At 34.4% G+C, this 18,368-nt stretch overlaps 2 protein-coding genes across 8 annotated transcripts in view; both read right to left on the minus strand.

Annotated features, from left to right (window-relative positions):
* Positions 1-403: 403 nt before the first annotated feature.
* Positions 404-3,249, minus strand: LOC116121399 (polygalacturonase QRT3). The gene is made up of 3 exons (XM_031407355.1): positions 2,832-3,249; positions 2,447-2,683; positions 404-1,696 (listed from the first exon to the last, which is right to left on the minus strand). Exons 1-3 carry the CDS (start codon positions 3,051-3,053, stop codon positions 626-628), a joined length of 1,530 nt encoding a protein of 509 aa, XP_031263215.1. The 5' UTR covers positions 3,054-3,249; the 3' UTR covers positions 404-625.
* A 3,896-nt stretch (positions 3,250-7,145) lies between these two features.
* LOC116121389 overlaps positions 7,146-18,368 on the minus strand; it is a 44,416-nt gene continuing 33,193 nt past the window's right edge. Inside the window, exons 1-9 of one of the 7 annotated variants that reach the window (XM_031407344.1) lie at positions 15,260-15,336; positions 14,504-14,744; positions 13,632-13,759; positions 13,087-13,535; positions 11,661-11,846; positions 10,581-10,688; positions 9,949-10,152; positions 7,976-9,867; positions 7,146-7,698 (exon numbers count right to left, since the gene is read on the minus strand). In XM_031407344.1, the coding sequence (XP_031263204.1) occupies positions 7,161-7,698; positions 7,976-9,867; positions 9,949-10,152; positions 10,581-10,688; positions 11,661-11,846; positions 13,087-13,535; positions 13,632-13,728 (3,474 nt within the window). In that variant the 5' untranslated portion in view covers positions 13,729-13,759; positions 14,504-14,744; positions 15,260-15,336 and the 3' untranslated portion in view covers positions 7,146-7,160. Of the gene's footprint in view, positions 7,699-7,975; positions 9,868-9,948; positions 10,153-10,580; positions 10,689-11,660; positions 11,847-13,086; positions 13,536-13,631; positions 13,760-14,089; positions 15,217-15,259; positions 15,347-18,368 lie in introns of those variants that run through there. The other 6 variants (XM_031407347.1, XM_031407346.1, XM_031407343.1 and 3 more) reach the window with 6 other exon arrangements.

Raw genomic sequence — 18,368 nt, forward strand, 5'->3', positions numbered from 1 at the left:
ATCCCAAAAAAAAAAAAAAAAAAAAAAAAATCAACTCGTGAAAATGCTGAGATATGGACCTAACATCCGGAGTTAAAACTCGTTTAAGCTAGAGTTAACAAAGATTTGTAGCATTTTGTCTTATTTTATCGTTATAAGACAAAATTTTATGAATCTGGCATGTAAAAATTAACTTGGTTTAAGTTCGACTCTTAATAAAATCAAGATGTTCACAAGAGAGATGAGTTGTTCGAGCTTAATCAGGATGAAATTAAGACTTAAATACTAGGTTAAACCAATTAAAATAAAAGATATAATTTCTTGGATTATGCATTTGATTCCTTATCTTTGACCCCATTAGTCATTTTTGTGTACAAGAATTTCAAACATTTGGAGCATTGAATTGAATTTCCAATAAGCACTGTGGCATCTATAGAATCTAAATGTAACAAAAATAATCTTGTGTTTGATCTATTTTACTTCTCAGACATTACAAAATAATCTAAATCTGAGCTTAACTAAAATAAAAGCTGAATTTTATTATCCTGAACATATATGATCCATGAGTAGATGTATATAATTACTGAACTCTATTCACAGTTATCAGGGAAGGTCTCCATGACCAAAACATTGAGCTGATTAAGCTTCAATTTGTTCCTCCTTGATTCACTGTAACGAAAACGCTGCCAGCACTCGCCTTATCAGACTCGATCACAACACGATTTGCAGACACATTCCGGAGAGCATGGTTAGGGAAGGAGCTGTCACTTGTGATTAAAGAATATTGAACATGACTGATAAGATTAGGAAATAATAAAAGTGAACTAAAATCAACTGTCCATGAGCTTCCATTGCTCTGCATCGACCCTCTACCAACAGTTGCTCTCAAATTCATCCCCCTGACATTGTTCCTATTCACCACAACTTGATCAATTTGCTTAAAAGGTCCCTTGGATTCATCCAATTGAACGATTTCAACTCCTTTATCGCTCCCGGAAAACATGTTATCGACAATATTGACCCCATTAGCAACGCCATTGATTGATTTTAGTAGAATAAATGCATCCCCTAGAAAGAAACTGCTGGAAATATGAAGCTGCACAGGGTCCTCAGCAACAATGCTAGTGTAATCCATGTAGGAATTAACTATCCTGGTCTGTGTCAATCCTGGAAGCTTCAAATAAATGCCAGTGCCACCAAAACCTGTGGCCTTATTGTAGCAATGTACCCCGGAAAATGTATTCGCTGGACCTGAAACCATAATGCCTACAGCAGCCGAGAAAATTACAACATCGGTGACAGCATTGTCGTTCCCCATCAGGTTAATTGCTGTGCCTGAGAAGTTCCGTTCGCCTGGATCGCCACCGGCCGTGATGTGCTGGCCGAGTAACGAGTTTCGGATGTAAGTTTCATGGCCACTTTGGACAAGAATGCCATTGGTGGAGAAATGGACAATGTAGCAATTGTCAATGCTAGTCCTGAGAGAATTTATGACTTGAATGGCTCCACCCCTGAAGTTGGAATCTAGCATAAGGTCTTTGAGGGTTATGTATTCATAATTGTAGGAGGATCCTGAAGCAAGCTGCTGAGAATTATTAATTGAGGTTTTATTTTTTTCTTGTTTATTGGCTGAAGATGATGAAGTTGCTGCTGATAAATCAATTAGATATCCATCTGTTGGAAAATTATCTGAGGCTGTTAATGTTCCTCCATGAATCTGTGCCATTACAAACAAAAAATTGTATGAAATTGGATCAAGATTCTCTCTTGATATGATTTTTATCTGAAATTTAAAAAAAAATTTGCCTCTAAGAATGAACTCGGACATGGTTTTGATTCTTTTTTGGTAAAGGGTGACTTTATTTGTTCAATATGTGACACAAGTCTTGAAGAGAGAAAAACTTTCTGCAAAAAAGCTGCCATTTCATTCAAAGCAACAAGGCTTTTATTTAAAAAGCTTAAGGGGAATAAAATTGGAATCATTTCATTCACATGAAACACTGTTTTATCTATAAAAACTTATATAAAAGTTTGGCCAATATATCCAACTTTTTCTAATTGGGATTAGGTGGTGCTGACTCCAAAATTCAAAAGAATCACATCTAATTTAATGCATAAGCAACCATTCGGCAAGTTTAAATAAAACTTACTTATACAATGACATAAACTTCGCGTATTGTATCGAATCAGTAATGTTATTGACTCTTAAAAACTACCGAATTGATATGGAAAATAAATTTATTAGCTACGGCCCTAGAAATAATATATTATTGACTTCTCTTCTTTGTGTCAATTTAAAGCTTTTCTAGCCACATGGGTATTATTTATTAGAGCGACATCTGTCCCTATTAATCTTCTTTTATATTGTTTCCTTTATCAACTACTTAATTTACTATCAAATTTATAGTAAGGCATGGCTTAGATGAAATATGTACAAAATTGAAAGTTCCAATGCTAGAGAGCCTACCATAAGATTCCCTGCACCGGCGGCCGGTAGCTGTAGAGGTTTACTGATCAAATAATTTCCACCCTCGAGGTGAATCTGTGCACCTCCAAGATTAGTAATTCCCTCTATTAAATTCCCCAGTCTGGGCCCATTGTATGCGTCTGATATTGCCTTCAGAATTGCGTCCGTGCTGTCTGATTTCCCAGAAGGATCTGCACCGTATGATGTCACATAATACACTTTTGGACCTGATTTTCCCTGATCATCATGCACCGTCATTACCATCACTATTGTAAAAACTAAACTAGTTAAAAACGGGTAACATTACCGACCGGTACTTTAGTAACTTAATTACTTTAACAGTATTTCTTAATCTAATAAAATTTCCTTGTTCTGAGTTTCATACCTGAGGCGGAGGAACGCTAGGAGCAGGAGAAGGAGAGATGTCGGAAGCCAAATCCCGGCGAATGAGCGAGTCTTTAAACTCCTGCATTCGGCGCATTCCTCCATTAAACCGGGCGCCGTGGATAGGAATAGCTTCAGTATCCTCAGCAGAAACCTGAACTCTAATATTCAAGCAGGCCAACGCCATTACTATGGAAAGAAACAACACAGCTTTTCTCGCCATATTTTCCTTCTTCCAGGGCCTGAGTTTTCGACTTCCAGGACCTACTTCAAGAGATGTGGAGCATTGGAGATGAATTTATATAATCTGGCAGAGAGAAGAGGGCACGGAAAGAGAAGGGGTGAACTAAGATTTCGTGTTAAAATTATAGATAAAGAGTTTTGTTGGGATATATAAATGCTCATACTCTTGACACTTAGAATAATTTGGGTGTTTTTATAGATGACATGACATGACATGAGAATTGGTTTGGTTGCCTATCAAGCAAGCTTTTCTTCGGTTGAAATTTTATTTCTTAATTTCCTAACAGGAAAGGTAAGCAGATACCAACTTCTAACTTTTATGGGAAACCTTACAACTTTGACATTGTGTGAAGGGTTTAATTAGCTAAGGTATCAACTACTTTCATGATTTCAGGAATAAAAAACCTTATCGACTCGATATTATGTTAGGAGAAACGTTATAATTGAAGCAAAAGATTGATAATGTTATCAATTCAGTAAAACAATAAGAATTTATGTAAAGATATTTAATTTTACAAAGAAAATAAAAGTACATAAATATTAGGAAAAACGAGGATATATACATTGATCTAAATGTAAGAGATTTCCAAAATTGGAAATATTATTGAACCATTGCTCTATTAGAATGATCCAACAATTTTCCCGAATTCATGAATCGACAATGGTCGGAAATAAACGATGGAATTTTTCAAGATGTAGATAGAGAAAAGGTATTGTCTTTGTGGGACAAATAATAATAATAATAATAATAATAATACTTCTTTATGGGCAGCTATTTCCTTGGATTTTAAGGAAATTTCATTCTTCTTTGTTCTTCAAAGTTGGGAAGCTTCAATAGTCTAATTAAAAGGGTTGTCTTCATTGAGTAATAATACATCGATAACACTTTCTCACAAATTTTCTCTTACAACCCTAATGTGAGAGTTCATAATTGGTTAGTGAGATCCATTGTGAACTGATCAATTACAACCTGCCACGTCAGGATTATATAGTAAAATTTGTGAGAGAGGGTTATCGATGTAGTATTATTCTTCTTGATTTTTAGACTAAAGTTTTGTATAGGTTTTTGAATTTTTTTTACCAAGGGATCATGGCTTTTGGGTTGTACAATTTATTGGGTACTTATCCAACGTAACGATTTTCCTGATTTCAATAATTAGTAATGTTATTAATTTTAATATTAGAGTAATATAACAAACCCTCTAACCATTGAAATTAGCTATATTCAAAAGTTTGGTATCCGAATTATACAAGAAGCATCTACTGCATTTGTGCTTTAATATATATAGGAGAAACCTTTATACGTGGAATTTCAGAAGTTTTTAATGAGAATATTAAAACCTTTGAACCGTTCACCTATTTGAAAACTTCAATGTCCGATACGTTACATCACAAGCTTCACGTACGTACACTTTATTGAAGTTTTCATTGATGGGATCAATCAATTGGATGGTGCCAAATTTATTGTTTGGTGGAGAATTGATGGATTTGTTTGTCTTGATGGGAATATCTTGTAAGTGAAGAATTCTTGATGGGAAGATCAAGAATTGAATCTCCTAATCGGATCACTAATATTGTTTAATTAAATTAAGTAATTTCATTAATATTACTTAGTCTTCCATGCCATTAATTTACCAGTGTTCTATAATTGTGTTAGCTTAACTATAGATAAAACCTATGTAAATTAAGAAAACTACATTATAGAGGAACCAAACTCATTAATTATCATTGACTTCAAATAAAAGTTGGATTATTAGTATTACTTCTCATGGTTAACTTAGATTAACTCCAAAGTATATATGTATTCTAATTATTATTATTATTATTATTATTATTATTTAACAACTGAGGCGTTTGGATTAGTTTACGCGTATCCCGACCGATCCTCAAAGAGAGTTATCCCATAATAACCCATAGCCACGACCTCCTAGGTAAATCATAATCAAAAATATTATCTTTATATCTAACAGGGGAATCATTTGCAGCCTCCTTAGTTTGCTCTTATTGCTGGGTTGATTAATATTCTAATTTTTTTTTTTTATGTGAATAATACTATAACATATCTATTGATAACATTATTGATCTTTGATTATTATTGGATTGGCACGAATACACTCTTTTGAGTCGATAAAAAAAAAAAAGAAAACTGAATTTAACCAACCCCATAACCTAGTTAAATGAATCAATACGTCAAAAATAATTGATAATTTTGTATAGTCGGAAAATATAATTTCATTGATATTATTATTATTTGGTTTAACTTTGATTTCAAGTGTTTGGATTGAGAGAAAATACCATAAAAAACAATAGACAATTTACTTTCGGCAATAATTTACTTTTAAATTGCAATCTTCAAATCAAATCTGATTGCAAAACCAGAAAATTAACCATTGCCCGATTGACAAATATTAATCAGGACAGTTTATTAATTTCCACTTTGTTAGATGAAGGACAGACAAAAATTCACGAGATGGGATTAGCAGAATCCACATTTGGATGGAGCCAAGCTGCTTCCAAACACAATGTTTCCTTTGTCACCACCGTTCAGTCAAATTAATGCTTTTCTATTCAATTTGGGGTCCATATTTTGAGACTTGCCACAATATTATCGTGTAATTTAGGTTATTGTAGATCTCCTAACTCTAAAAATATAATCCTATTTTTTTTTTTTTTTTGTTAAATAAAGATTACTGACTGTAAATAACTATTTTTCACATATAAGAATATATAGCCACTAGTCTTTAGTCTATGTATATTAAAAATTATCGATCGTAAACCTAAAATTTGGAGTTGAATTAACACATTAAACCAATTAAACTTTATATGTTTATAACTAATTATCACATTAAACCTGAATTTTGTTGAAAACCCTATTCATAATGATATTATACTGTGTAATATTATTCGATTAAATACTTTGGATGTAATTATGCTAATTTTTTTTTTTCTCATGTGGGTTTATTTATTAATATAAATAAAAAAAATATAAAATAAGATAACTATATCATGTGGTTGAAGTAAGAATAATTGATTGGAGAAACAAAAGTGAGAAAGCAAGGAATGTTTTTGTGTCTTCAATGATGTTGTTGGTTAAATTCAATAATGAATTGTATGGTTTTTTACTTGGGTTTGAAGAAATATATTTAAAGGGCAAAAGGATATCTTCTTTGCTTGTAGTTTACAACAACCCTATTCACGTAAAGAAGTTTGCATTATATAAGGATTGAATTCATGTATGAAATCATCAATTTAATAAAGATAATATCTGATTTTAAGGAAGAGTAAGATGATAATATAGATTGGATAAGCCAATATTGGGCTCATATGAGTTAGAACTTAGAAGAGCCTAATTGTGCCTATTACGGCTCACTTGGATGACCCTAATTTAGTTCTTGTGGCTCACTTTGGGTTGAATACGCCTGATTTGGGCATGCGTGAAGCAATATTGGGGGTCATTGGGCTGATGTGAGGTCAATTGGACTCGTTGCTGGGAAGAGCCCTTTGTCACCTTTGGGGTTTACTGGCTTAGATGATGAACGTATAAATATCAAGTCGATACATGTCGATATCATATAAGATAATAAATCAAGAGTAATATTATATCCAAAACCTCTTCTCATAAACTTTTTCTTACAATTTCGACATGACAACTCATAATTAATTAGTTATAATTTATCAAATGAGACCCAGACGAAACCTATTACTAGCAGAAAGAAAATTTATGAGAAGAGATTATAGGTGTAATATTTTCCATAAATCAATTACGTACTTGATAGGTTACTCTACATGTTCCAATCAAATAAGCATGACTCAACTTCTCTAACCATGAACTTTGTGAGAACCATGTACATTTGTTTCTATGACATCCTTACAACTTATAAATTTAATTCTCATAAGAATTCCAAAAGGGCAAAATTTCATAACCAAATTTAGGTTTCAAGTTTTTGATCAAAAACCAACAAACATTTTTTATATTTTCCCATTTTTTTTAAAGCACGAAATACAGGTTAACGGCTGATTGTTAGCTTAACAAAATGCAAAATTAATCTAATATTTATGTGCACACACAAGATGATTAAAAAAAATATCATTTTATAGTGAAGAGAGGTCCAGCATTCAAGGGGAGAAGGCTCCAGTAAGAACCTTGACTGTCAATACAACAGCTATGCCACTTGATCCTATAAGAACCCACTGGAAATTGTGAAACATCAAGCAAGCAATTTGAGAACCCTTGTCCTCTGTCATTTGGTTCAAAATGCACAAATGTATTCACAGCCCTACCATCATTATCAATATCGGTATCCCTAGCACGCTTACGGTGATTGGTCTTTTTGGCGCACTGATTCACGTACTGGAAAAGCTTTTCATTCATTTCTACCATGTCGTCGGTTTCCCAAGCTTGAGAAGTCTGAGGTGTTTGTTCACTGTTTTGTCTGTCTGAAAGGGGATTCTGACTACAGCATAGGATGCAGTAAAACTTAGTCAGCCGAACTGGGAGATCTGGTGAAGCATTTTTCAATTGAAGACACAGATTTAGAGATAGGTGGAAGCCCGTAGAGATGAATATTCCACCGAGGTTACTTGTGCCAGCACAGGAGACCAAGAGCTCTGAACCGAAGCATGGCCTGAATTTTAATGAAAGATTTAGTCATTAGAATGTTGTTTAAAGGGGAAAAAACAAGATCATAATGCAAGCAATCTATAATCCATGATGAATATTCAGTCTAAACATTTCCAACTTCTTTCAAAAAAAATTTGAAAAAATAACAATTTAACTTTACTAAAATAATTTTGTATCTAATAGTAGATTTACGAAGTGGTTGACCATATTTGGAAGAAATCTGTTCAACTAATTCTGTACCATGAAAGAGACTTGTAAAGCAAATTGTAAGATTGGCATACCTTATTTTGAAGAAGTACTTGGGAGCTCGGAAAGGGATGCACATCCATTTCAAAATAATGCTTGACAGAAGTTGGAAGCCATTCTTGGTGACTTTGGATAGATTCTCCTCATTATGAACTTTGTTTGCCTCATTTTGCAGCCAAACAATGCCAGAAACAGCATAACTACAGACGTCAACAATATCTTTAACTTCACAACTAATGGTCAGTCTCTGATTTCCTAACTGCAAGTGAAAACAATTCTTGGACCAATCACTGACCTCTAAAAGCATGCAGAGTTTTGTACTCGTCTCATGGTCAAGATTCCACAACCTCCCAAGTAAGTTTTGTATTAGCATTACATGTGAACAGTTCTGCGAGCCTTCGAGAAGATCTGTAGTCATTAGAGTTCCATAGTTAGGAAGCAAATGAGTGTAGAGAGCAAATCCAGTGCTAAAGGCCAACACCGAACAACTTAGAGCAAGTGCTTTAAGGATTTTTGAACTTCTGCTGTCCATTCCAGTGAAAGATGAGGCAATTAGATCATACTCTTGTGATAGCCTCTTCAACTTAAAAGATATTTGAGTAATTTGCCGCAATAATTTGCGTCTCTCAACCATCAAACTTTTCCCAACTTGTGAATCAGTAGTAATATTGTCCTGCTCTGATGGAAGAGAGCTTAAAACGCCAAATATGTCCACAAGCACTCCAAGAAACTTAGCTCTTAGAGCCAAAAACCATCCCTGAAAACAAAAGGTTTTACCAGATGTCAAAATGGTTTCTAATGTTCTTCCTGCAGAGCCACAACTCTTGTAAGCAATGTCAAGTGCTTGACTGAAAATAATCTCATGGATATGACCAGCATTACCTTCTCCATTTTTAGATAAATCATCTTTGGAGAGCATGTTCTCTAACCAATCAAAAGAGATGGAACCTTGTTTCGCAAAGACAAGCTGCTGAATTATAATCTCACAATGAGCCCATTGAGATAAAGACTTTAACCAGAAACCATAGGTATCAGATTGAACTTTCGTTATTAGTTGCCCAAAGATAAAGTTAGCTGTGGTCCACACTCCTTGACATGCAGCATATATTCCGCTTTTATAAGCAGGCCAGTTATCCCCCTGTGTCAACATCCTTTTTGCAAACTCAAGGGTAAAGAGTTCATGCTCAACAAAGCTATTTTGAACAAAGATATGCGAGTTTCCTTCAACTCCACCAGCTTCCTCATTCCTGTTAACCATGCAACCCCAGATGATTTGAGAATGCAACAAGATAGAGTAGATTGTATGTGTATAGCAATTAAGTAAGTTGCAATGATGTACACACTCAACCAGAAGCTTTACTTTATCAAAGACCTGGTTGTTTATGGCACCAGCTTCATGTAAACTCTCAAGGCAGGACACTACAAATCTGTTTACAATACACACAAGCTTTGAAGTGATGGCCTTATGACTTTCCCTATTAAACTCCAAATTGTCATTAACTGCTGAATCTGCTTGCCTCCCAGCTATAACATTGTTCTTACTATTAACAAGATCCTCAACAAATGAATGAACTTTATCCAGCACGAAGACACCGAGATCTGGATGTTTTCCAACTATATGATAAAGAAGCTTGAGAAGATTTTGGATGTCTTGAAATACTGTAGACTTAAATTGGCACAGATCTGACAAAGTCTTCACCAGCAAGGTGAAGCGGTCCATAATTAATGAGACAACCTGAGAAGGTAGAGGTAAGGTATCCATTTCTGTTATTCTCTGAAGCCTAATTAATACATCTACCAGGATATGGATGGCATGAAGGCTCTTCGACAAGTTTGGAGATTGGGATGCATTATCAACAATTCTTAATAGCTCAGCAAATTCAGGCATGTTAACACATGCCAGATTGGATGATGTACACAAAAAGATCTGCAAATTCCCATAGATGAATTAGTAGGCCGTAAATCCAACAATACAAAAACAAGTTAATGACACGAGTTCAGTGCTGACCTTATGCAGAATTTGTAGAGCTTCACATTGCATGGTTGATGGAAGTTCAAGATTATCTGTTATGCTAATTAATGTTTTAATCACACTTGCACCAACTATAGACTGACACATTCCCTTTGAAAAAATAAAATGCAGACATCTTAAGGAAGTTGCTTGTGTACGCAGAGTTTTTTCACTATTAAAAAGTGATAAAAGAAAGTCCACCTGCATCCACATAGCAAGGTTAACCAAAAGTTCTCAATTTGTACTTTTAAAAGAAAATGATTAGAGCATAATTTTGGCCACATCTTTTGGCCGAACAAGAGTCTTGATCCTTTATTTTAAGCACACCAGCCTTTAAAACCTCCAATTTTTCAACTTGTCAGAATAACAAAGTTAAAACTGTGTGTTATCAAAGCAGAGATTAAGAAAAAGTATGGAGGCAGAGAGAGAAACAGGAATTACAAATTCTAATCTGTCTAACCATAATGCACCTAGTCTACAGCTGTTTGCTACAATAAAAGAATGATGTACACAATCTAGTACAAATAAAAGAAGCCTTTTGACTATGTCGAGTAAGCAGATAAGCAGAATCCAACAATAGCCCCCTGACTAAACACACAGAGAATCAACATAGATGAATGAATAGATACCTGTTCAGAAATAAGAACAGTAGACTTGTAACATAGTTTTGAGAGTGAAGCCAACATTGCAACTAAAATGTCCTCTTCGCGACAGCCGACCACCAGCTTTAAACCTGCCTGCGTGAAGCTGATGATTAGTTTATATTAGACATAGAAATTAGCAATCATCACTAATCACAGAATTAATTAAATTATAAATAATTCTATTACTGCAGATAAAACTTTGTTGCAAATATTATTGGACTATGATGAGGTTCCACATGTCCTACAATTTGTCCACCATGTGACTCGTTTATTAGACCAACAGCTAGAATAAAACCCCATTATTGGTTCGCAGTTACTAGCAATGCTTTCTTGGATATTAATCCATGAACTCAATATGCTCTAAAGAAGCATCCCTTTGCACGAAAACTTATTTCTATTATGTGTTAATATGAAAGAGATCAAATTGTCAATTATCAGTTTAAAGAACAAAAATCCAAATAATTGTAGCATTTTTGCTACACTAACACTACTTGCTCTACTGTTCTTCCCAAGCCTGGGCAAGGCCAAGTCATATTCTTAATATAAAAATTTGGGGCATTCATCGGAAAGGAATAATGATCATAACAGATGCATTAGTTAGATGAAATTCTAACTGGACCAAACAACTCCTTTACAAACACAAATTGGACACCAGTCAGCGAGTATAATATATATCAGGGCCCTAGAATGAGCAAGCTTATGAATAAGAAAAGCAAAAGTTTGTCTAATCAAATATAAGTCATTATATGAAAGTTCAAACAGAATTGAAAATCAAAGAACAGTTATTACCCTTCATATGCCATAATATAAGAGTTAAGTAAATTCTTAATTGATGTGCACTCAGAACTACACGTGCACGACTCTCCATTTCTGATACAGAATAATAATTTTAGATTTTCCAAACCAGTTTGTACCATCCATGCATGTATGATTACCATGTCACCATGATTATAGGATTGACATCACAAGTGCACCTTTCTCACTCAGAACTGATTCTTTTTACATGCAAATTTGCATATTCATGTTTATCTGAGGGTGAAATAGATTCAGAGAGAGTCATGAAACCTTGAAAGCTCTATTTGCATTAGAGAATGTGCACCCCATTTTTGAAAAAACACGCACGGCAGCTAGCCTCACAACTGACTCTATTTCAGAAGAAGTCACCATATTAACCACCATCTCTAATACAACAGATGAGAAGTCATCTGCTAGCTCAGAAAAACAACCTGTAGCAAACAATGATGCTCTTACCTGTAAAAACAGAATCTAAGTTTGCGGATAGTTTTGCACAAATAATCATTTAAAATCATCAAAAGCAGCACGAGTAGGATAAGTGGAAATGTGGCAGAATAATTTTTATGTTCTGTTTAATGGTTGGTTGCGTGGCAGAAACCAATTGCAGTCTATACAACTATATGATAACAAATTTAATAATGGTCTATTCTCTGCCATTTCTCATGTAAATATCCAACATTTTAACCTCATCCAGACAGAACTTTCTGTTGCTTTCAGAACCATAATATGGACAATGTCATGAACATGACAATACAGTCTGGAAATAGCCTGCAAGATAATGGGACTACACGCGAATACATATACTTTTACGTTGAAAATACAAAATATTAATGGCAAGCAGTTCTGATTATTTTTGAAAAAAAAAAAAAAAAATTGCCAACTATCAATAAGTTAGAAATTCGAGGGTGCGTTTGGCTCCCTATTTCTACCCATATTCCCAATGTTATTCCCCAAATATTGTTTGACACATTATTCCAAAAATATTACTATATTTTTTTAATTACTTTTAGACCACTTAAGTTTATTAATTTCATTAAATACCCCCAGAAAAAAGTTTAAAAATTAACAAAAACACCCCCATCAACCTATACTTGCCAGATTCCAGCAACCACCGTCGATGGTAGCTGGAATCTGTACAACGGCCTACACCACGACCAGAACTGGCCGGTAGTTCATCGATCTGGCCATCAGCGACGACCATATCTGTGACTTCTTCGGTCTTTTTCGGCCGTCAACGACCACATTTGGCCGTAGATCTGGCCTTTTCCGGCCAGATCCGTGGTAGATTTGACTGGAAAAGGCGATATCGATGCCATATCCGCCAGATCCGACCGGTATGTGTCGTTACGCAATTTTCTAGCCAGATTCTGGCGGTGGTGGCCGGAATTTGGCACTGCGGGTGATAGGAGTGTTTTTTTCATTTTACAATGTTTTTATATATTGGGGTGTTTATTAAATTAGCAAACCTACAGGGTTTTTTAATAAATTTTTAAATTTTACCTCGTAATACTCCCCTATTCAACCACCCAATATCATTTTTAAAATCCTATCCAAAATAATAAAACAAACGGACCCTTAGATTTTATTTTGAAAAAATTAAAATTAAGAAGACAATATCAATGATGATAAAAATTATAAAAAAGAAAAAGAAAAGAAAATAGAAGCATTCTAATGGTAGAAAGAATATTTCACGGACGTCCAAGACATTAGAAGACACCAAGCTGGAAAGTACCAAGTACCGTATCTGAGCACTGTCTTTTGCAAAATCAGCCCAACAACCAAACAAGACTAAAGCCAATGCTCTTGACTCCACATCCCCTGAGTCAAAAACAGCCTTAACTCTTTTCAACAGTTCTAAGTGGTTTTGTACCCTTGACTTGGATAAAACCCCATTCATTTGTTTATTTTTCCTCTTTTTTCTGCAGTGCTTGAGCAGTGATAAAAAAATCCTGACAATGGTGACCCTAGTACGTTTGTTTCCCAACTGAAATGCATCAGCAAGGCGTAAAAAGATAGTATTCGCAAACAGCCTGTCCTCTCCTGGAACCAAACCAAACATGTTGTAAACTACCATTGTACCTTCTGGTTCTCCACTCCACTGCTCCAGTCTTAGTCCAATCTGATATATTGCCTCAATACACCTACCTGAATACTCATCAAGTATCAAAGTCTAAAAGTGTTCAAATCAAAACCACACATGAAATACACATACAACAACAATAGGAATGCTCTCATTCTCACCAGGGTTTTTTGAGCGCAGGGCCTTCTCAAGCTCAATGCTCCACTCCATGGCACAAGCAGTAGAATTTTGCACCATCACTGCTTTTTCAAAACCCATTTTTCGATTCCAAATCCTCAGTAAATAAAACCTACGTTACAGAGATGTACTCAGGATTCCGATAAATGTGGGGTAGAATTGAAACTCTATCACTAAACAATAAAAACTCATCAGAAGTTCCCTGTTCTCAAGTGATAAAACTTATAACGTGTTCAGCCGGTGTAGGACTGCTCTGTCTCCACACTCTTATTCCAACTACATTGTTTTAAAAACTTCTTCATTTCCTTTAAAAAATTAATCATTGGCATAAATTTCCCATTACACCAACAGTGAAGAACACAAGAAAAAGAAAACTATTAAAATTCATAACATTTTCATACTAAGAATATAAAATGCAACTTAATGGTATTGAACCACTCACAATTTGACACCCCACAAGAAATAGCGAATTCCTTGCACTCAACTAAAAACATGTCATAATATACAATCCGGGAAACGCTAACAACATTCTCTTTATCACATTGTTCAGCCCTCTTGACACGTGAACGAAAACACATCAAAGAAAGTACCTCCCCTTTGAAAAACCATTTTCAATCATTCAAATAACAACGTTTCTAGCATACCCAGATGCTAAATTTAGACTTGGCAAAACAGGCACGTAGGCCGGGCATGGGTGCAACGGGTACAGGTCTAAAACGGGTCGGTTCTAAACGGGTCCAATACAGAGGACCCGCGGGTACCCGTTTACTGTACACAATATGGGTTGGGCGCCTGGACAGAATGTTGCTGGTAGTGGGATGTGTGTATGATGGTGAGAGTGGCATAGGCAATTTACCAAGCAGGTGGTAGGCAAGGTGAAATGGCGAATTCCACAACCAGCAAAGTCAATCACAAAATCCAGTTCAACACTCCCAAATCAAACTCCAAAACAACAACTTCTCCAATCAAATTTCACACCAGATGGCAGCAATCTCCCCAGCGATTTATCCAACAAAAACACACTTGTTGCAGATAGTGGAAGCTGCCAGTGGAGTCCCGCAGTGGTTAGCGATGGGCGGTTGTACGCTAGGCGTCGTCTCCGAGTACATATTAAAATCAAAGCAATTAAAAGCAAGTTGAACATTCAAGAACTTGGAGAGAAAATCAGAGAAAAAAAGTATCAGTTCTGATGGGCAAAAGAAGATATTAAAGGGTTGAATATTAAAAAGTTTCTTGGACCATGAAGTCAAAACAAGAGAAAATAAAATAGAATAATATGAATTTCAAGGAAAAAGAGAGGACAAAAATAGTAAAGAACGGCTTTTTTGAAGATTCATGGACGACTATTTCGGTGATCAGAGAAAGAAAGAATCAAGCAGAGGAATGTTGTCTGGCGTTGTTAAAGAAGAAACAAGTCTTCAAATTGAATTTGCAGAGAGAGATTGGTATGATTATGAGCTAGAACGCAAAGTGTTTTGTGGGAATTCTTCAGGTAGAAGATAATGAGAAAACATGAGAGCCAAAAATGAACTTCAAATAAACACAGAATTTGATGCAACAAATTGTAAAAATTAATTCAAAAAAAAAAAAAACAAAAACAACAACGCCTTACCCACTGTTATGTATGTTCGCTGAGCAACTCCTCGTCTCTCTTCTCTCACTTTTCTTCACTCTTTTCCCTCGTTTTTTCTTCGTTGTTTTCTCTGGTTTGTTACCATTAAAAAGCTCCCGCGTGTTCTTTTATTTTGGGCTTTAGGCCCATATAAAAAATAGGATGTTGTTGGGCTTTAGGCCCAACTTCTATATGTTTTCGATATCAATATTTTTTTGTTTAATTGATTTTTTTTTAATTTTTTAATATGAACAACTATTTATAAAATTAACATATCATTTTTTTGTTAGCTTTATTATAAAAAAATTTATTAGTAATTTTTTGTAAAAAAAAAAAAAAAAAAAAAAGCTAACAGAATCTTTAGTTTTGTTATAAAATTTGGTTTTGGTTAAATAAATTATCAAAATCATCCGACAATAAAATTTTTTGCTATTTAAAATCATCCATTTAAAAGGGGGTCTATGGTCCAATTTCCCATATGTTTGGGAGTTGTTAGTATTAGGCGATTTACATAGGGTTTTCTATGATCATCCCTTTATAATTACGTCACAACGAATTATTATTCATATCTAGGTTTAGCAACATATATAAGCAAGGGCGGATCTGGAGGCCCACCCTCAAATTAAAAAAATATATTAATATGTAATTTTTTTTCTTTTTGTGACAATTTCGACCCAAAAAAAAAAAAAAAAAAAGAACATGAATGTTCTATGCAATTAGTTTTTATATTGGCATACCTTAACAAAAATTTCTAGATTTGTTATTGTATACAAGGATCAGGTTCCAACGAAGTAACCAACCGTGGAAAAAATTCCATAAGCCGAAATATTTAAGATTAAAAATTAAATTCTAAAATGGTATTCTTCATCAATTTTAATTTATTTTTTATAATTTATAATTCATCGATTTGATATGTACTTCTAAACATCCATATAGATACATCATATGAAATATTTTATTCAACTATATAATAACATTTAACATGAAAGTTATGAAAACCTTACCTCATCCTCTATCTCATTTGTCAAAACATTTTTTTTTTTCTATAATGATTTTAATATTATAAAAATAATTTTAATCCGAACAAGAATTTTGTAGAAATGAACTAGATAGATGGATAGATTTCTCGGGCGGATCCTAGGCTTAAAATCTTGAATTTGAGATCATATTCCTTACGTGTGCGGTCAAGATTAATCTCTCAAGGCATTTTTTTTTTTAAATTTATTTCATAATATTTTAATATCATCAAGATTTATCCCTAGAAAAATTATATATTACTATTGTTTAAAGTATTATTTGACTAAATGTTTTAGCTGTCTTTGATAGAATATTTAGAATAGTATTTTTTTTTTTTTTTAAAAAAATTGAGTTGAGTTGAGTTGTTATTAAGAGAATATGATTTGAATTTGAAAATGTGTTAAGTAAATTTTTAGAAAATATTTATTGAAAATATTTATTATATTCACAAAAATAATCTTAAATGTTTGATCTATGTATATGTATTGAAGTAGCAAATTAAAGATACGGAAGGAGATTATTGTTGTCTATGCACCTAGAACTAGTAAATAAAAACTTAAATCTCATTCATCCTAACAATCAGCCTTGTTTGACAATCAATATATTATGGAATACATATTTATTAACTTGATTTAAGAGTGACGTCATTCTGATTCCTTTTATATTCCCGTCATAGTATAAACTTTCTCGTTCAAGAATCTGGTGCGTTTGTTTCCTTATTTTTGCCCTATTATATTCCTATTATTTCCAGAATACAGATTTATTTCCCTATTTTAAAAATACTATAGGTCCATTTGATTCATTATTCTGATACTTTTTAAAATAATATTTTGAAAAAGGTAAAATTGGGTGGATATTACGATGTAGGATTTGGAAATAAGCAAAAATATCTCCCTATGTTTGTTTATTTGCTAAACACCCTATAATAAAATATTAAAAATTAATAAAAACACCCCGAACCTACCCATTAAATATAGACAGTCAGCTACCACAGTCGTAGGGTGGCTAGAGTCACTGTATCGGCGTATGACCGACTGGATCTGGCTGGTCATGTGCCGATATGGCCTTTTCCGAAAAAGGCCAGATCTATGGGTAGATTTGGCTATTGACAGTTAGATCTGGCTGCATTTGGTCGTCAACGACGGCTAAAGATACGACCATCGTTGATGATCAACAAACATCAACGACTAGCTATGGACAAAAATCTGGTTATAGATCTAGTCTTTTTCGGCCAAATTCACCGTGGATCTGACCGAAAAAGGCTAGATCGGCATACTATCGGCCAAATCTATCATGGATCTGGTCGAAAAAATGTCAAATTTACGGTCAAAGATCTGGCTATGGTTAGTCGTCAATGACGACCAAGTTATGGTCGTCGTCGATCCAGATCTGGCCATCAATGGCCAGATCTACTTATGGATAACTAGATCCACGGTGGATCTGGCTAGAAAATGCTATATCAAGGCACGATCGATCAGATCCAGTCAATCGTGTACTGATACGATGACTTCAACCACCCTCCACTGGTGGTGGATGACTATTGGTATTTAATGGGCGAGTGGGGGTAGGAGTGTTTTTTAATTTTCAATGTTTTATTATTAGGGTGTTTAGTAAATTAACAAACCTAGAGCGTGTTTTTGTTAATTTTCAAATGATATCTTGTAATAACCACCCAACTCTTACTTTTTCAAAAAATACTATCCAAAATACTAAAACAAACGCACCTTATTTTTAACCCCCTATATTTGTTAATTTAGCTAAACACCCTCTACAATAAATTTTTTATAATTACCAAAAACACCCCTACCCACACATTAAATGCTGGCAGCTGACCACCACTGCTCGGACAATGGTCGGAAATCGCTGAAATGGCTCACGACCAGCTGGATCTGGTTGGTAGTGCATCGATCTAACATTTTTCGACCAGATCTATAGTCAAAGATCTAGCTGTTGACAATAGTCAAGATATGGCCATCATTGACGACCAAATGTAGTTGTCAATGGTGAGATCTTTGGCCATAGACTTGGCTAAAAAGGTTAGATCAATGCACGATTAGTTACATCCAACCGATTGTGCACCATTCCAACAGAT

Source organism: Pistacia vera, unplaced genomic scaffold, assembly GCF_008641045.1.
Source record: "Pistacia vera cultivar Batoury unplaced genomic scaffold, PisVer_v2 Contig978, whole genome shotgun sequence".
Taxonomy (NCBI): domain Eukaryota; kingdom Viridiplantae; phylum Streptophyta; class Magnoliopsida; order Sapindales; family Anacardiaceae; genus Pistacia; species Pistacia vera.

Coding starts and splice junctions, on each gene's coding strand:
- LOC116121399 (XM_031407355.1), bottom strand. CDS start 3,053: ATGGCGAGAAAAGCTGTGTTGTTTCTTTCCATAGTAATGGCGTTGGCC. Junction 2,684..2,831: donor CTAGCGTTCCTCCGCCTCAG/GTATGAAACTCA, acceptor CATGATGATCAG/GGAAAATCAGGTCCAAAAGT. Junction 1,697..2,446: donor CCGGTGCAGGGAATCTTATG/GTAGGCTCTCTA, acceptor GTAATGGCACAG/ATTCATGGAGGAACATTAAC.